The sequence below is a fragment of the Bombus impatiens genome, unplaced genomic scaffold (assembly GCF_000188095.3).
Source record: "Bombus impatiens unplaced genomic scaffold, BIMP_2.2 scf_1002, whole genome shotgun sequence".
Classification (NCBI taxonomy): Eukaryota; Metazoa; Arthropoda; class Insecta; order Hymenoptera; family Apidae; genus Bombus; species Bombus impatiens.
In genome coordinates this window covers 575160-590847 of record NT_177421.1, presented here as the reverse complement: position 1 = coordinate 590847, position 15688 = coordinate 575160, and the positions used below count along the sequence as shown (strand labels likewise).

At 42.0% G+C, this 15688-nt stretch overlaps 1 protein-coding gene across 2 annotated transcripts in view; it reads right to left on the bottom strand.

Annotated features, from left to right (window-relative positions):
* Positions 1 to 524: 524 nt before the first annotated feature.
* LOC100740070 (chaoptin-like) overlaps positions 525 to 15688 on the bottom strand; it is an 89051-nt gene continuing 73887 nt past the window's right edge. For both annotated transcript variants that reach the window (XM_003493156.4, XM_024370858.2), the window contains exons 3-6: positions 8861 to 9154; positions 4436 to 7528; positions 3223 to 3566; positions 525 to 2734 (exon numbers count right to left, since the gene is read on the bottom strand). In XM_003493156.4, the coding sequence (XP_003493204.1) occupies positions 2192 to 2734; positions 3223 to 3566; positions 4436 to 7528; positions 8861 to 9154 (4274 nt within the window). In that variant the 3' untranslated portion in view covers positions 525 to 2191. The remainder of the gene's footprint in view (positions 2735 to 3222; positions 3567 to 4435; positions 7529 to 8860; positions 9155 to 15688) is intronic.

The following is a 15688-nucleotide window of genomic DNA, read 5'->3' as shown; positions in this document are numbered from 1 at the left end:
GTACTAGCGATTAAACCTATTTTTTTATCGGAGTAAAATAAAAATGTGATTCCTATTCGTTTTTCGAGATTTTAATAAATGGGACATCTCTGATTTCTCGTTTCATCGTGGTTGGAATTAATTGCTCATAGGTTGAATGATTCAGTATAGACTCGCATTGAAGCGGGTATTACTGAAGCGAGCAATTCGATATATCCCCGAAGCGGATTGTTTTGGTTTCGACGTGCCAGATCGGAACTGATTGACGCTCTGGGATGTACTCGGCCTGACCCGGAGTTAATTACGGAACCTAAGCGAGCCACAAGCTCACTCTAAGCTGCTCCGACCAAGTTCCCATTATAATTAATTAATTAGCCGTATGAGATGTGACTTAATGGATAGTCCACTGTATACCCTTGAAATACCATTTGGTTTGATTGTCGGTCGAATAGGTAATTACCTGTATAATCATGGTATCTCATCATTGAAGCATAAGACGCAAAGAAAATCTTCCGGAATTTATCAGGAAATTTTCCCCAAAGAAATGAAGTTGCTTTAATTTATGTTTTTATAATTTACACTTGGTACTTACCAGAGTAATGGCGTCTTTGATCGATAGGCTAAACGTCTCGAAAGGGCGCTCGATAAAGCTATTAGCATGTAATGGAATTTATTCCACAAACGCTAGCTAGATTATCGTTCGATTGAATCTTGATTGGGCCATGTCTGCAAGGCGATTGAACCAGCTAGTGTAAATTCAGCCTCAGTGTAGCGTATCTTCGTATCTGTCAAGGCAAGCCTCAATAGTCGAAACACCGGATAAGGGCGTTTAACGTTGATGGGCAGTAAGGTGAAGACGATCGATAGCTTTGGTGTATTTTTATTAACCGAAAGCCTATGCTATAATAAAGAATGCTATGTGTATACATATCTTCTATCTATATACAATAAATCCATCTTCCACAATGTCACCGTATAACACAGTTGGCAACTCGAAACCGATTCTCCGTTCTCTCGTTTCTTGGCAGGAGTGACGCGCCACTCGGTCGCGTTTATTCGAGAAAATTCCGTATGCCGGACGATCGACGACACGCGGTGGATACACGAGAGTACAGAGATAAAGGGTTAGAGAGAGGCAGAGGGAGAGAGAGAGAGAGAGAGACAGAGAGAGAAAGAGAGAAAGAGAGACAGTGAGGGAGGAAAGTGAGACAGAGCCGCGACAGTTAGGATTTTTCCGGTAGCGGTGGAGAAAAAAATACTTTGAACAAACTCGCGTCTTCTAAAAGACCGCCCTCTTAATTAACTTTAGTGCTGATCGTCGGGACTATCGATTAGAGTAAGTGTAATATTGCTTGCGCAGCACTAGAAGGACGAGTATCCTCGCGGTATATTACGAGAGCATCGTCAGTGTGAACATCGTTTCTTCTTTTTAAGTCGCGATATTTCATATGCTATTATTTACAAAAAATCCTCACGTATCGTACACACAATATATAATACGAGCATCGAAATGACGGGAATACTTTTTGGAGGATGGTGTGATTGTGGATGTTTGGAGAAACGGCGTTTAAAAAATCAGTCTTCCTAGGAGAGATTCGAATGTTTCAAAAGGGGTCGTTTACATCGTTGTTCGGTTCATACGAATGGTCGAGAAGGATCGGTAATTTGTTTCCTTTTGTCCGCTTTTGTTTCTTTTGTTCCGCTTGTTGTCTTTTTTGTTTCTCGTTACTGAGCAATACATTCGCAAGTCTTTTGAAAAGAATTGTATCTCTTTTCGACCCGCTTCGAATATCTTTTTGGCACGTGTTCACGGTCTCGTTTCTCATTGTCAGATCCATTCACGCACGCGGATTAACAGACACATCACGACGATCCGCGGAAATCAGCGACCAATCGAGACTCTTTGTTAAAACCTATGCGCGTCAGTTTTGGCACTTTCCTTAATTGAATTGCCTGCATCGATCATTGACGCCCCGCTCGATCTAGTATTTAACGGATTCCTTCTAAAACTGAGCAACCTATATTCGAGTCGTGCCCGCAAACGGGACTAAAAATTAGCGCCATGTTGACTCGTTCTTCGACGCTTCTTTTTCACAGGACTTAGTCGTCGTTTCCATGATCCTGACTAGCCAAAGATACCTACACAGCTGGGTGAGTTCTTCATTTCGATTCCACGGTGCTCAGCCTCTTTTCGAGACTCCTTTGGCTTGTGCTACGAGTTCAACGGAGTGGTGCCGATATTGCTGATGAAACTGGGACAAGCGTTGTCTGCTCTGTCTCCGCTTTGCAGCGAGAAATGCCTGTAGGACATGTACGCTTGCGGATTGGACGAAAGTGGCTGGTCTCTCTTCTCGGTGGACCTCTGCTTCTTCATCTTCATGTAACCTAACACGGAGATCAACACGATGAATACCACGAAGCCCATACAACTGCCAACTATCAGACCCAGTCTTCTGGTCAATATGTTCGCCAGACTTCCTCGGTCGCTCATTGTTCCGTCGCCGACGATCGAATCAGGCGCGTCTAGGGTTCTAACCTCCGTGCACTGACTGGTGAGCGAGTTCACCATCGCGGGACGGGCCGAGCCCTCGATCACGTCGTCGTGAGAAGCGTTCCATTGCCAAGAGCCAATGTCCTCTGGGATTGACGTGCCCCAGCTGCCCAGTCCCAGCACGCAGATCAGGTACCGGGTGTCCGAGGCTAACTTCGTCAGCCTCACCGAACGTGCTTTAGGATCTAACAGCTTGCCTCGCACCTAGAAGTTGTATCGAATGAGGAAATTTAGTAATTTATTTTGAAATAAAGACTCGGACTACTCACAAGGGATATTTGTGACTGATACACTAATATTTGTCATCGTTTATGATTTAGAAACATTTAGATACAAAGATGAGTCGGATAGAAGGATCGCAAGTGGATTTTTTAAATCAAGAATACATTACACATGGTGCAAGAAATAGTGATTCGATACTAGTCGGTGTGAATGTCTTCCTGATAGATTACATATTAGTAAGTGAAACTCGAATACAGCAGATACAAGGACTATATCAGAGTAAAGCACGACGTACAGACCTCAAAAAGATTTAGAAATTATACGGTGTCGAAATGTGTGTAGTAAGGAGGAATTCAAATATCTCTGCATGATTTATCGAGACTTTCATGCAAGCGGAGAATAAAGATGTAAGGTTACCTGGCAATTTATGGGGCATTCACAATAGAACAATGCACAGGGAGAAAACGTACCTCATCGACGTTGTCCAGCGCGTGGTAGGCCACTTGGTAGCCATGAAGGCCAGAGTGGTTTCTGCTTTGCCAGGACACGAGGACTGAGAACGGTTGGATGTCCTGAATCGCGAGCTTGAGAATCAACGGAGCGGAGCAGAACTCGTGGGGGTCGAGATCCAGGAAAACCAGACCTTGCAATTCCGGCGGCTGTTGGCACTTGAGGAGACCGTCCTCTACATCGCCGACCCCGACACCGTTTCTTCCGCGACCGCGACCGCCTCCTACTCCACTAACCAGCTTCTGGTGGTCTCTCAACCATTCCCAAAGCTCTTGAGACTCGCAGCCGCAGACCAGAGGATTCTCTGCGGGAAGCGATGCGAAACTTGAATGTTAAGAATTGCAGTTGATAAAAGAAATACAATAACACCATAGAATAGGGCAAAAATCTATTTCTTTCAGTTTGATAACTTTAGATGAAATACATTGAATATCTGGACTGGATACTTTAGTGAGCAATTGTATGTTAAAGCAAATTGTCTGTGCTGTACTTTTATGTTTTATTTCATTCATAGATGATTATTTTCGTATTTTTAAAATTTTGTAAATATAAAGAAAGTTTGCTTTGTGAATATAGAATTTATAGTATAGGAATCACATGATAGAGACTTGAACACGATCATAACAGAGCAAGTTTGACGGAGAACTATGAAAGCATTGATTGAAGACAGCACGTGAACAGAACTGTGTTGCACAACTGTGTGCCGATTAAATTTGAAAATCTTTGATAGTCGAAACAGAGCAGGATTAGGGAAGGTAGACGACAGACATTATACCGTAAGGGACCAGTTTGCAGACTTGAGAAGAGAGGATGAGAGAGAATGGTAGAGTGTGTTTGATTGTTCAGATGTTGAGTATCGATTCGAGGCGATTGTACGTGACCAGCGATATGATTGGATTTCTAACACTAGTAACTCTATTTGGATCGATAGCGTATAGAATTATTCTCTCTGCGTTTAGCTGGTCGCTCGTTCAACAGAAGTTATGCGAGTAAATGAAATATTGATACTGCGTTAATTCTTTCTCGGATTCTTTTTCTTTACATTTTTCTCTTATTTTCTTAAGCATAATTTTTGCACAATTTTTTAACCCATGTATAGACGTTAACTCGAAATGTAATTCAAACTATTGGATGAAATAATCTGAAACGAACTATCTCCGATCATTACATTACCTTCGGCGCGTAGACTCCGAATCTGCGTCTCGAGAGGCCTGAACGCATTCAACGGTAGGTTTTCCAAGTAATTTCTACTGAGATCCAACAATCGCAGCTTCTTGAGCGGTCTGAACGCCTCGCTGGAGATGGCGTTGATCCAATTACCATAAAGATGCAGCTCCACCAGGCTGACCAAATTCTTGAATGTCACCTTGCCCACAATACTGATCTGATTGTACGAGAGGTCCAATATTTGCAAGGACTTCAAGTCCTCCGGGAATTCGTCCAGCTCTTTCAGTAGATTGTGGGTCAGATTCAGGATCTTTAGATGCTCCATCCCTTGTAGCCTCTCTTTCGGCAAAATGTCCAAGTTGTTGGTTCCCAGATGCAGGGTTAAGAGGTTAGGCAAACTTCTAAATGCCCCTGGTGACACCCTCGATATGCAATTCTGGCTCAAATACAAATGCAATAAAGCAGGGAACGCCTCGAAATCTTGCGACGTTACTATGCTGAGATTCGTGCCTGATATGTGCACTTCTTGAAGAAATGGGTATTTAGCTTCCGAAGGGAGAACATGAATCCTATTCAAGGGATTCCTAGTCAAATTTAACCAAGTTAGCATAGGAAGATTCTGGCCGGATAACGCTACAGCTGGAATTTGTCTGAATTTATTCTCAGAAAGATCCACCTTGCGAAGTGTCGAAGAATGAGCAAAGAAATTTGCAGGAAGAGCATTTAGATGGTTATGACTGAGGTCTACGGAGGTGAGACAGGATAGGTTGGCCGTGGCAAAGCCGGACATTGTCTCGATTCGATTGTGGCTGAGGTCCAATTCCCTCAGGTGTTTGAGGCTGGCGAAACTGGCCACGTCCACGTTCACGATCTCGTTATTGGATAGCGTGAGGATCTCGAGGTTCAAGGCATTGGCCAAGGCCGAATATGGAATGTCCTGGAACCGATTGTGATCCAATTTAATCTCTCTGAGAGACACGAGTCTGTCGAAGATACCCGGAGGTAGATTCCGTAGGTTGTTTTTGTTTAAGTGTAACCGGGCCAGGTTTCGATTTAATACGAAGATGATCTCCGGTAACTGAGAGATCTCTGTTCTATCGACATACAATTCCTGTAGAGATGGCAGGCCGTTCAAGCTGTGTTCTGAGATTTGGCTGAAGTTATTCCCAGATGCGGCTAGAGTTCGAAGGCCTGAGATGTGCAGGTTAAACAAGGCAGGAGCCGTAAGGTGATTGTCGTCGAGATTTAAATCGGATAAGTTATTAAGTCCTCTGAAAGCTCCGCTCTCTATACTTATAATAGAACAGTTCTTCAAATTCAACGTTCTGATCGGTAAATCTTCTTGAAAGATGGCGTCGTGAAGGACAGTTAGATGATTGTTGGCCAGATCTAGGACTTTTAACTTCTTCAAAGCTGTCAGAGCGTACGGATCCAATCGCCTAAGACCGTTGTCCTGAAGATACAATTCTTCCAGTTCATGCAATTCGGAGAACGTTCGTGCTGTAATATGACTGAGTTTGTTCATGCTCAGTTCAAGGAATTTTAAAGCTTGCATGGGCTGAAAGGCACCGTCCTCTATCCTGGATATCGAGTTATTGGTCAAGTAGAGTCTCTCGACCAGCAGCAAATCCCTGAACAGCGGCGCCTGCAGGTGTGTCAATTTGTTATGACCGAGCCACATGATCCTAACCGATGCTTGGCCACGCAAAGAGTCGTTGTGCAACACGGCCAGACCGTTACTATCCAATTGAATGGAGACCAGTGAACTTCCGCCGGACGTGGATTCCGAAGCGGATAACTGGAACACGTCTCCCAGTACGGTGAGCTGATTACCTTGCAGATTGACGTGTTGAAGACTGTGCAAGGTCCTCAACGCGCCTGTTTCCATGTCGGTGATTGCGTTGTTCTGTAAATGGAGCTCGAGTAACGATGGAAGGGGCGAAAAAACACCCCGTTTCACCTCGGTGATGTTATTGTCCTGCAACCGTAATTCCCTCAGTTGATGTAATTTTAAGAAAGTGCCCGGTTGAAGCTCATGGATCTTGTTACCGTCGAGAGACAGTGAGGAAAGGTTCTCGCAGTGTTCGAGGAATTCCAGCGGCACCTTTTCGATGTAGTTGTTGCTCAGATGCAATTGGGCCAATTGGGTCAGACTGGTAAGACCCCTGCCATCGATTCTTCTGATGGCGTTCTGCTGAAGGTAGACAACCGCTAAGCTCACGCTGCCGATAAACGCGTCACCGGGGATTTCTAGAATATTATTCTCCGCTAGGTAAAGCTCACGTAATTCGGGCAACCTGGCGAACACTCCGCCGATGTAGTGGATGTGATTATTGCTCAGCTCGATGTTGCGTAATCTTTCGTTCCCCTTGAACGTCGCCACGTCGAGAAACACAATCTTATTATAGCTCAGGTCAATCGATTCGAGTTCCTTGAGCGAAATAAATGCGTCTTTGTGGATAGTTTCTATGGAATTGTAATAGAAGGATAGAGTGTGTAAAATTGGACACGATCGCAGGCAATCCTCGGACAGTTTCTCGAAGTTGTTGCTACTTAAGTCTAGGATCAACAGCGCGCTTAATAGACTATAGCCGTCGTCTGGTAGCTCGGATATTTCGTTCCAAGCGAGTCTCAGAGAGGCGAGGCTCTCTAACCTTCTTAATGGCGCCATGGGAAACAGCTTTAGCTTGTTTTCCGTTAGATCCAGATCACTGAGACTGTCTTCTAGCCCTGCAAACGCGTATTCCGAGATTTTCGATATTTGATTGCCCTTTAGAGTCAGCTTCATTAGTTTTAATCCGTAAAAGCAATAGGATGATAGGTCTTGTATCAAATTGCCTTCAAGATCCAAGGCTGCTAGTTTACGAAGGTCAGCCAATGATTTCTGCGGCACGTGGAGCAAACGGCTTGAAAGTAGAGCCAAGGATTCTAAACTGTCTTTTAGATTTGTAAATGCACCCTCGCTGATTTCTCGAAGGGACGAATGCGATATTTGTAGATGCCTGATCTGGGAACCAGGCGGGAAGCAGCCGTCCTTCAGTTCCTCTACGGTTTTGTCCAACTCGTAAACGCTCAACGACTGTACCATCGTGCCTGTCCCTGGAAACGGTCGTAAAAGGCACCGCCATTAATTTCATTAAGTCGCGATAACGCGGAATTTAGATTTGACAGCATTGGTCGGCCGAATGTTCGTTCGCAGTTTATAGAGAGAATAAAGGATAATGACGTCGTTTGAAGATGTTGTTCTTACTACGCTGTTATTATGTTACCTTTTCGCTACGTGCGATCGTACGATAATATTTTACTTCGAAACAAGATACTGGCGCATTAGAATCGGGGCACTGACTGACTTTACAGCGTGATTCAATAGCAGCAATTTAACTGGCTGAGCGTTTGTCTAATTGCTTCTTTTTAGAAACTTTTTCTGATTATTAAATTGTTTTACTATTCAGATAACATGGTAATTTAATAATTAAAATTTCTTGAAATTTTGACATTTTAATAGCCTGATTCCTCTCTGCTTAATGAACTATACGTATATGTACGACAAAAGTTACTAGCTGATTTAATCACGGCACAAGAAACAATTTAATTGCTTCTGCATCATATTTTCCATTGTTATGACCCGCATTAGTTAATGGTTTCAATTTTGCAGTTTAGTAGTAGTTTGTAAAATAATATCAGCTGTGTTGAGAACAAAACAGAATTATTATGAACCATTTACGTTATTATCGTTCGATGACCCGCGGCGATTGCAAATTTCTATCCCTCAGGAAACACGGTGAATTTATAGCAGGTGCTCGACGTATTAACCAGTTAGCTGTTTTTGAGGACTATACTCGTCAATGAAGAGGTGGCAATATTTTGTGTTATGACGCATTCATATGAAAACATTCATTCCATTGCAACTTAATTCTATGTGTGTGTGACGAGTATGCTCGTCATCGCTTACTTTTTTGCGACATATTTTAGATACACACTTTTCAAAGAGATCGCAACAGCTAACCGGTTAATGGAGCTAAAAAAATGTAAACATTACGATTCTAAGAAAGAAACATTTGTTGCTTCGATAGCATCGTTATTGAATCAGCCGGTACGTGACCTCGTCAAGAACTCGAAACGTTTACGCGCTGTCGCCGCGGCGTAGTGGCCCATTAAACCCTAATTGATCCGCTATACAGGGCTCGCGCCCGCCCCCGACAAATTGGTTACATTGTTATCTTGATTATAATAACAATCTCTCGCAGCGTGTTGGCGACGTGTTTCGATGCTGCCCGTTTTGTTAACAAATGAAAATTGAACTGCGAGGCGGGCAATATCAAAAAAGTTTCTCCGACGGAACTTGTATTACCCTTTTCCATGTTCTTCGGCATAGAGCTCCGTGACGACAGTTCATGGCGTTTGCATTAGGTTCTCAGCCAGTGTACTCACCGGACGCGCTCAGAACGCTTAAGAGAGTGCTCCTCAGGGTCTCCTCGGTGGCTCCGGCGCATTCCAGGAAAAGCCCATCCTCGAAATTGTAACAGGGACAACCGGGAATTGTTTCAGGAGGCGGGCACTCAGCTATCTGGGCGGTAGTTCCCGTTGACGCAAAATTCTGGATCAGTAGAAGCTGGAGAATCAGCCTGAGGACGCCTCGCGTTGGGACGTTGGAAAGTCTTCTTCGTCGCTCTCGAGATCTCGACATCGCGTCGCTGTGAGCTTCTCCGCTGGTGGACGATCTTCCTGAAACGACACAATGCAGAGAAAATTGTTCAGATTGCTCTCATTCAATTTACTTTTTCATGGTTTCTGTGTTGTGATTAAAATAGCTTTAAAAAGAGTTTAAAATAGGCCTCGGGTTGATTGTGATTGGAAGAAGGTATTCTAAAGTCCTAAAGAATATCTGCGAAAAAGAGAAAATTTCTTTAGAAGCGAGGACCTTTGGAGTAGCCTGTATATCGTCAATTATCGCGATCGATGCAACGTTCCGAACGATAATGAACCAGTCCGATAATAAAAGTACCGTCTCTGCCTCTTTCACGATATTTTTTTTTCCTCTCCGTTCTTATCTGTCTTCGACATCGTCATCAGACTGGAAAATATTAAGAAGAGTCGAGAAGAGGAACTACCATTACGATGTCTTCGTGTTCTGTCTTTTAATTATTACGAGCCTGAATGTCTCCTGCGCAACGCGGCTGCGATTTAATAATCTTCTTGTTAGCTTAATGATAACGTCACTCCTTATCTACTCTCGTTGACATTTTCGGAAATTGCACATCTTCGCTAGTGGATCGGCGAACCCTACGCACGTCTTTCTTGTTATTTACTTGGCGTTAAAACGATACTAACAACGAATCTCCGTACTCGTCGTTTCTTGATAATTTGCGAGCTTTTTCGAGGAAGAAATCTCCAGTTTCAACCACGCAGAAGATACAAAAGTTTCGCAAAATATAGGTAGAAAAAAAAAAAAAGATTTATAAAGCGAAACAGGGTGCCTGTCAGACGACAGGATAAAGGTGAATCAAAAAGCGGATAATTATAGCGGAGCAGGCTAATGATTTTTATCCAGCGCGTCGTGTTGCTGCCTCTACTAATTAAACGCTAATTAGCTAATGTAGGGTGGATTGTCAGAATCGAGAGGGGATGGAAGGGAACAGAGAAAGAGAAAGAGAGAGAGAGAGAGAGAGAGAGAGAGAGAATGAATATAGCTGCGGTATCTTAACACGCGTTTCCGCTGGGCTCGATCCGTTGTTAATAATTTTGCAAGGAAACGTTCTATCAAGAGAATCATTTAAATAGTCACCCGCAGCGATGTTGTCGATGATTTCTAATGAGTTCCCGTCTGTGTGGCGTCCGGCTTTCATATAGCGGAAACACACGATTCATTTATCGTGTTGTTCTCAGTTCTCTTCCTTTCTACACGTATTTACTGCAGGATTAACATTTACTTAAAAGATTTAATAGAATAATAAACTACTATGTATTATAAACAAGTAACGTAGCTTACTATAACGATGAACGATCGTACATACAGTTGTACAAATATTATAATTCGAACATGTTGGACAATTCTCAGAATTCAATGATTCCAGGGTAGAAACATCATTCAATTAACGATGGAATCGTTTAGATTTTCTGATATCAATTGGGAATTCCCCGAAACTTTCAAAATTATTAAAAAAGTGCCATTAATAGATGATTTAGAAGCTCTAGCTCAGTCGTGAAAAATGGTATATCTACCTCCTATCCTCTTTATCTTGTTCGTATGAACGAAATACGAATATAGACGAGGTAATTAATATAACTGCATAAGTATAATTATATAGCAATAATAATAACATAACAGTATAAATGTAATTAATATTTCTTAATTACTATGTTGTTACAAAAGTTCCACTCTCGATTCGGTCACTCTTAATTCTTGATACTTTTCCATCATTATTCACCATCCGTCACTTCCTCATCGATCATTGTGCTAAGCAAAGTTTGTTCCTATGTGGGCCTCTCTCGATTAAATAATTTCTGTCTTTCGTTGCCCGATTTGCCCGTTATAGATCGCTTGTACGCCGTTAATGTATCACATAAATAGCAATCTTCCGGCGTGCCACGCAGTCGGGATACGCGGGTTTCCGTGCGAGACACATTCTGAATACAGCGATTTCCTGTAATAACAATCGTGGAATTATGCATGCCAACTGCGTAGACCGCGGATCCGAGGCTCATTCCGTCGCATCTGGTACATGGATCATGTCTGGGACCTGTAAGCGGATGACAGGTGCAATCATGTACCTGAAGATGTCGGGAAATCTTCTGGAATATGGAAAAGAAATGGAAAATGGATGGATCGTATAATAAACCGCGAATTATTCTGTTTACTGGTTTAATCTATTTAAGATTAACGCAATATCTCATTTGCAATTGTTTTTTTAGGTAATCTGTATAATTGAATACAGTATACATGTAACACGTACTTTTATCATTAATATCAATAAAGGACCGCCGTTTACAATTAGAAGTGCACGGAACGTATTCGTGTTCTCGTTACTGTTACCGTTATTTCGTAGTGGAATTGCAACGAAGGAAATTACAAAATACAGACCGCTTCCCAAACCGCGAAATAAGCGGTTCCCGTTTTTATGCAGCTGCAACTGCGAATGGTTTCCCGCGCTTTTTGTGTTTCGACCGCACGAACCTCGGCGGAACACGGGTAGGCCATTTAACGCGCTGAGTGGTTAGGGGTTAGCACCGTGTCGAAAACTCGGCGTGCATATCGTGAAAAAGAGATCCCGCACCGGCACTTGCCTCTATATTGCCCGGAAATTATGCTTCTTGCGTTATAACGAACATTCAGTTTCCTGACTCTGCAAAAAGACCAGAGAAACTCTGTTTCACGAATTTCCTAATGCGGCGCGGCAGGCAAACTTGATGGAAACAGGGTCCAGATCGAAGAGAAACGAAAGTTCTTAATCACTTGAAGTAATTTAAATGCGATTTAAATTTACTACGAACTGATAGCTAGGTAAACTAACTGGACGGCACTTTAAGATGTAAACTTGTCAGATACCGCATCAGCATTTAACTTATTGCCTCCTTAAACTCCAAACTTATCGGTGGTTTATAAGCTAAACTTGTCAATTTGTAAGTTTATGCGGGTTCAAATTGTTTCGAACTTTCAATTAGAACTCGCTGGGAAGGAAAATTCTCACGCGTTAAGTGCAGTGTTGGTCACTGATGGTTCGACAGTAAACTTTTCGCTTAGATAACGGATAATACATGTATACGTCAGAAGACTTTACCCCGCAAATCAGAAACTCAGAAAAGACTTTGATCATTTAAAGGAGAAAAAATGTAACTTATAAATTCACCAATCATTAGTTAGTAAATTATAGCGAAGATCTGGGAAACTTCTTCGGCGCTTCCCTTTTCCTATTATATTGTTCTCGATATTCAATTTCAAGAACCGGTATACAAATTTTGTCATCCTTTTAGGTTCTTGTAAGTTTCATGCAGGACCTAGACTGAATTTCTGCTCTGATCAAAGCGAGCTGCAGGAAAACGATGATCGATGCACTGGTACGAACCGGATCATAACTCGTCGTGTACTTGGAACATCTGATGGAAGACAGGCGAGTCGTGGGTGATCGTTCATGTCAGCGGACGCCTATTAGCACGGACACGTTACTTCCATTTCCGGTACCGGTAATAACATCGCGAATTCCTGTCTGCCTTGGAGTATTACTTTGTCGGAGAGAAGTTCTTGTTCCACCGTGGGGCGTACTACTACGTCGCGCTTGTAATCCCATAAAAGCCGCGTGACGACGCTCTCTTGCGTAAAGGCCGCGTTTTTACTTGCCACGAGTGGGCCACACCGCCAACCTCGTTCTCTTATAGCATTCTCTGTTCCGACGACCCCGTTTCAACATCATCGGCTGCATTAGTAACGGTGAAAACTTGCCACGAAGGGTAACATGTAATTTTTTACGAGCAACTCGTGCTATTCCCGTCAAAAAGTGCGACCAAGCGTGTGTATTTTCTTGTGAGATCGTAATTTACTGTTGACGTAAGGGACTCTAATTGTAACCGATGTTTGTTAACAGCGTTTAATTTTTCGTCTTTTCGTTTTCTACGTCCTATTCACCGATTGCAATTTATTGGTGAATTTAAAAAATTCTAAGTTTTCCTTATGTTATTGCAACAATTGATACATAGAGATCTAACTTGGACTGATCAATGTAGATGTGCTTTAATAGATAAATAGAATAAGTGATAAAAATTAACGAAGTAAATATATCGTGAATTATAGAGAGGGATTAGAAGAATTTTAGAATTATCTCTGCGATTTAGAAAATTTGTCATTGATACATTAAAAAATTGTATTGAAAGAAGTCCTTGCAGAATATTGGAATAGAAAAGGAGCGGCCTGTTAGGAGATGAAGTAAATTGCGTTCTTCTCACAAGAGATTAGACGAAATTAGAATAAGTTAAAATAGTTATAATTAAGTACATAAACTACGCGATATTTCAAGTTGCAAAATCCTCGAGATAATGGTTTGGAATGTTCTTACGATTCTAAGCATTCTATGTACTAAAGAGATTATAAGTTTGCCCCCTTGTATATAAAATAAAATGCACACAGCTTAACAATCGGAAAATCTAGCTTCCTTTAGTTCAGTCGAAAATACAAAACGAAGCTGCAAACAGAATTTTGAAGCAGCTGTTAAAACAGCTGGTCTCGCGTCGAGCTGTGGCTATGGGAAAAAATGATGCTTTCTGGCCTGGTCCTCTGGAATTCAGATTCTGCGGCGCGTTTTACCGTACAACCGTGATAAAACGGCAGAAACATTCGGGGAGGTCATGAATCTGTAAAAAAGCGGAAGTTAAAACGCGTTCGGCCGAGCAGAGTTCTCGCAAACGGGCAACTTGGTACCGCTGTCTCGACCATTCTAAATAAAAACCGTCTCGTTTTTCACGACGACGCGACGAACACGTCTTCGTCGCGTTCGATTCAACTCCACTTCGTTTGGGTTGCCGTATATTTCTCTTATTTTTTCTTTTCCTCATCTCGTTCTCCGTGTTTTCTTGTTTTTTTCTTTTCCCTCGTCGTTCAACCTCATTCGCGGCGTTGATTGCGACCGCACAAAGCAAATATGAGATAAAAGTATTGTTTTATGGCGCGGTATTGTTCGAGCGGTTCCGACGAGGCACACAACTGTGAAAACGGAACGAACCGAATTGTTTCGAAACTTCAAACGTTGGATTTCGAATCGGCATGATGCTGAGAAAAAGCCTCAAATTGGTACTGGCGCGAGCGAGAAATTTGGAAACGCTTTCAGCTGTTTAAATATATGCCCGCCACGAGTTGCTCGTCGTTTATGTTCCTCTCGAAAACTCTGCTTCACAAAAAATCATTTGATGTATCTCCAATATTTGGAAAGGGGTTTGCACCACGCCATCTTCTTGTATTTCTCTTGCCTCCATAGATTACAGAAACTCCAAACAGGAATCAGAGCCACAAAAAGAATTTCTGTAATTTGAAAGAAATATTTTGACGTAATAATAATACAAGATAGTTCGTTCTTCGAATCAAATTGTTCAAATTCCTTTTAGCGCAATATAGTTGAAGTGCAATATATAAATTCGATAAAGTTTAGTAATGGAAATTGACTAAAAGAATTGCAAACTTCGGCTCTTAATGGCTTAAATTAAACACGTCGAATGATATCTTGATTGGATCATGAAATAGAATTTCCTTCGAAAATTCTTCCTTCACTATTCTTGCGTGTTATATCAGCCAGTATCAACACGATATTCAGCCACGAACGGAGGAATTGGTGGGACGATCAAAGATGTATTCACGTGGAAGGGACAAGCTTCGGAGTCGATCGAGAGACGCTTAAGAAACGGCGGTAGCTTCGGGGGATTCTCGAGCATCACTCGCCAGCCAATCGTACGAAGATTAATGTTTAAATTGAAAACGTTCCCTGAATCCCAAGTGATATTCTGCCTTAATCGACCACCTCCAAAATAACCGAGAGTTACACTGTGCAACGTTCGATGGTAAATAGAAAATCATCCGACCAGGGTTCGCCGAGGTTGGATCTTCCGCTCATGCGTTCGACTCAACGCGTAATAGCTCATGTATCCGATGACAGGCATTTGTCAACGAGATCCCCTTCGAGATTTTTTATGGGGATCGGCTCGATGAAGTGTCTTTAAGGGAACGTTATGTGGGGTTTTATGTGGTGAATCGGACGAGATGTGTTTTGGGATAAAGTCGAGGGAAAAGGAGGGACGTGTACAATCAATCACAAAGGCCTATGTACATTTCCTAGATTTTATATATCCAATTTATTGGGAGAAAGCAAAAATGCACTTTCTCGTAGAACTTATGCAAGATGACTGTGAATTTATTAAACATATTAGTGTATCTTCAAGAGGAAATCGTATTTTGTATTCTTTTACTTACTTTTTTGAATATCGTTGAGATATCGTGTTATTTTTTAAATACGTATTCAAATAAAATTAATACCGCAAATATTGCTAGAGTTAATGTCTTTGTTAGAACAAATTCAAATTCAACGGATGTACGTAGACTGTAGAATAGATAACGTTGGGAAGAAAATACTTTTTTAATGGAGAATGTATAAACGGAAGGAACGAAGAGAATGATAAAGAAGAGGAAGAGGGAGGGAACGATAAAGAAAATTGAAAATTTCACTCGGTGAAATTATTTTCTCATTTCCTTTGGATTTGCAAACGTTATTCGTTAACCGTTCT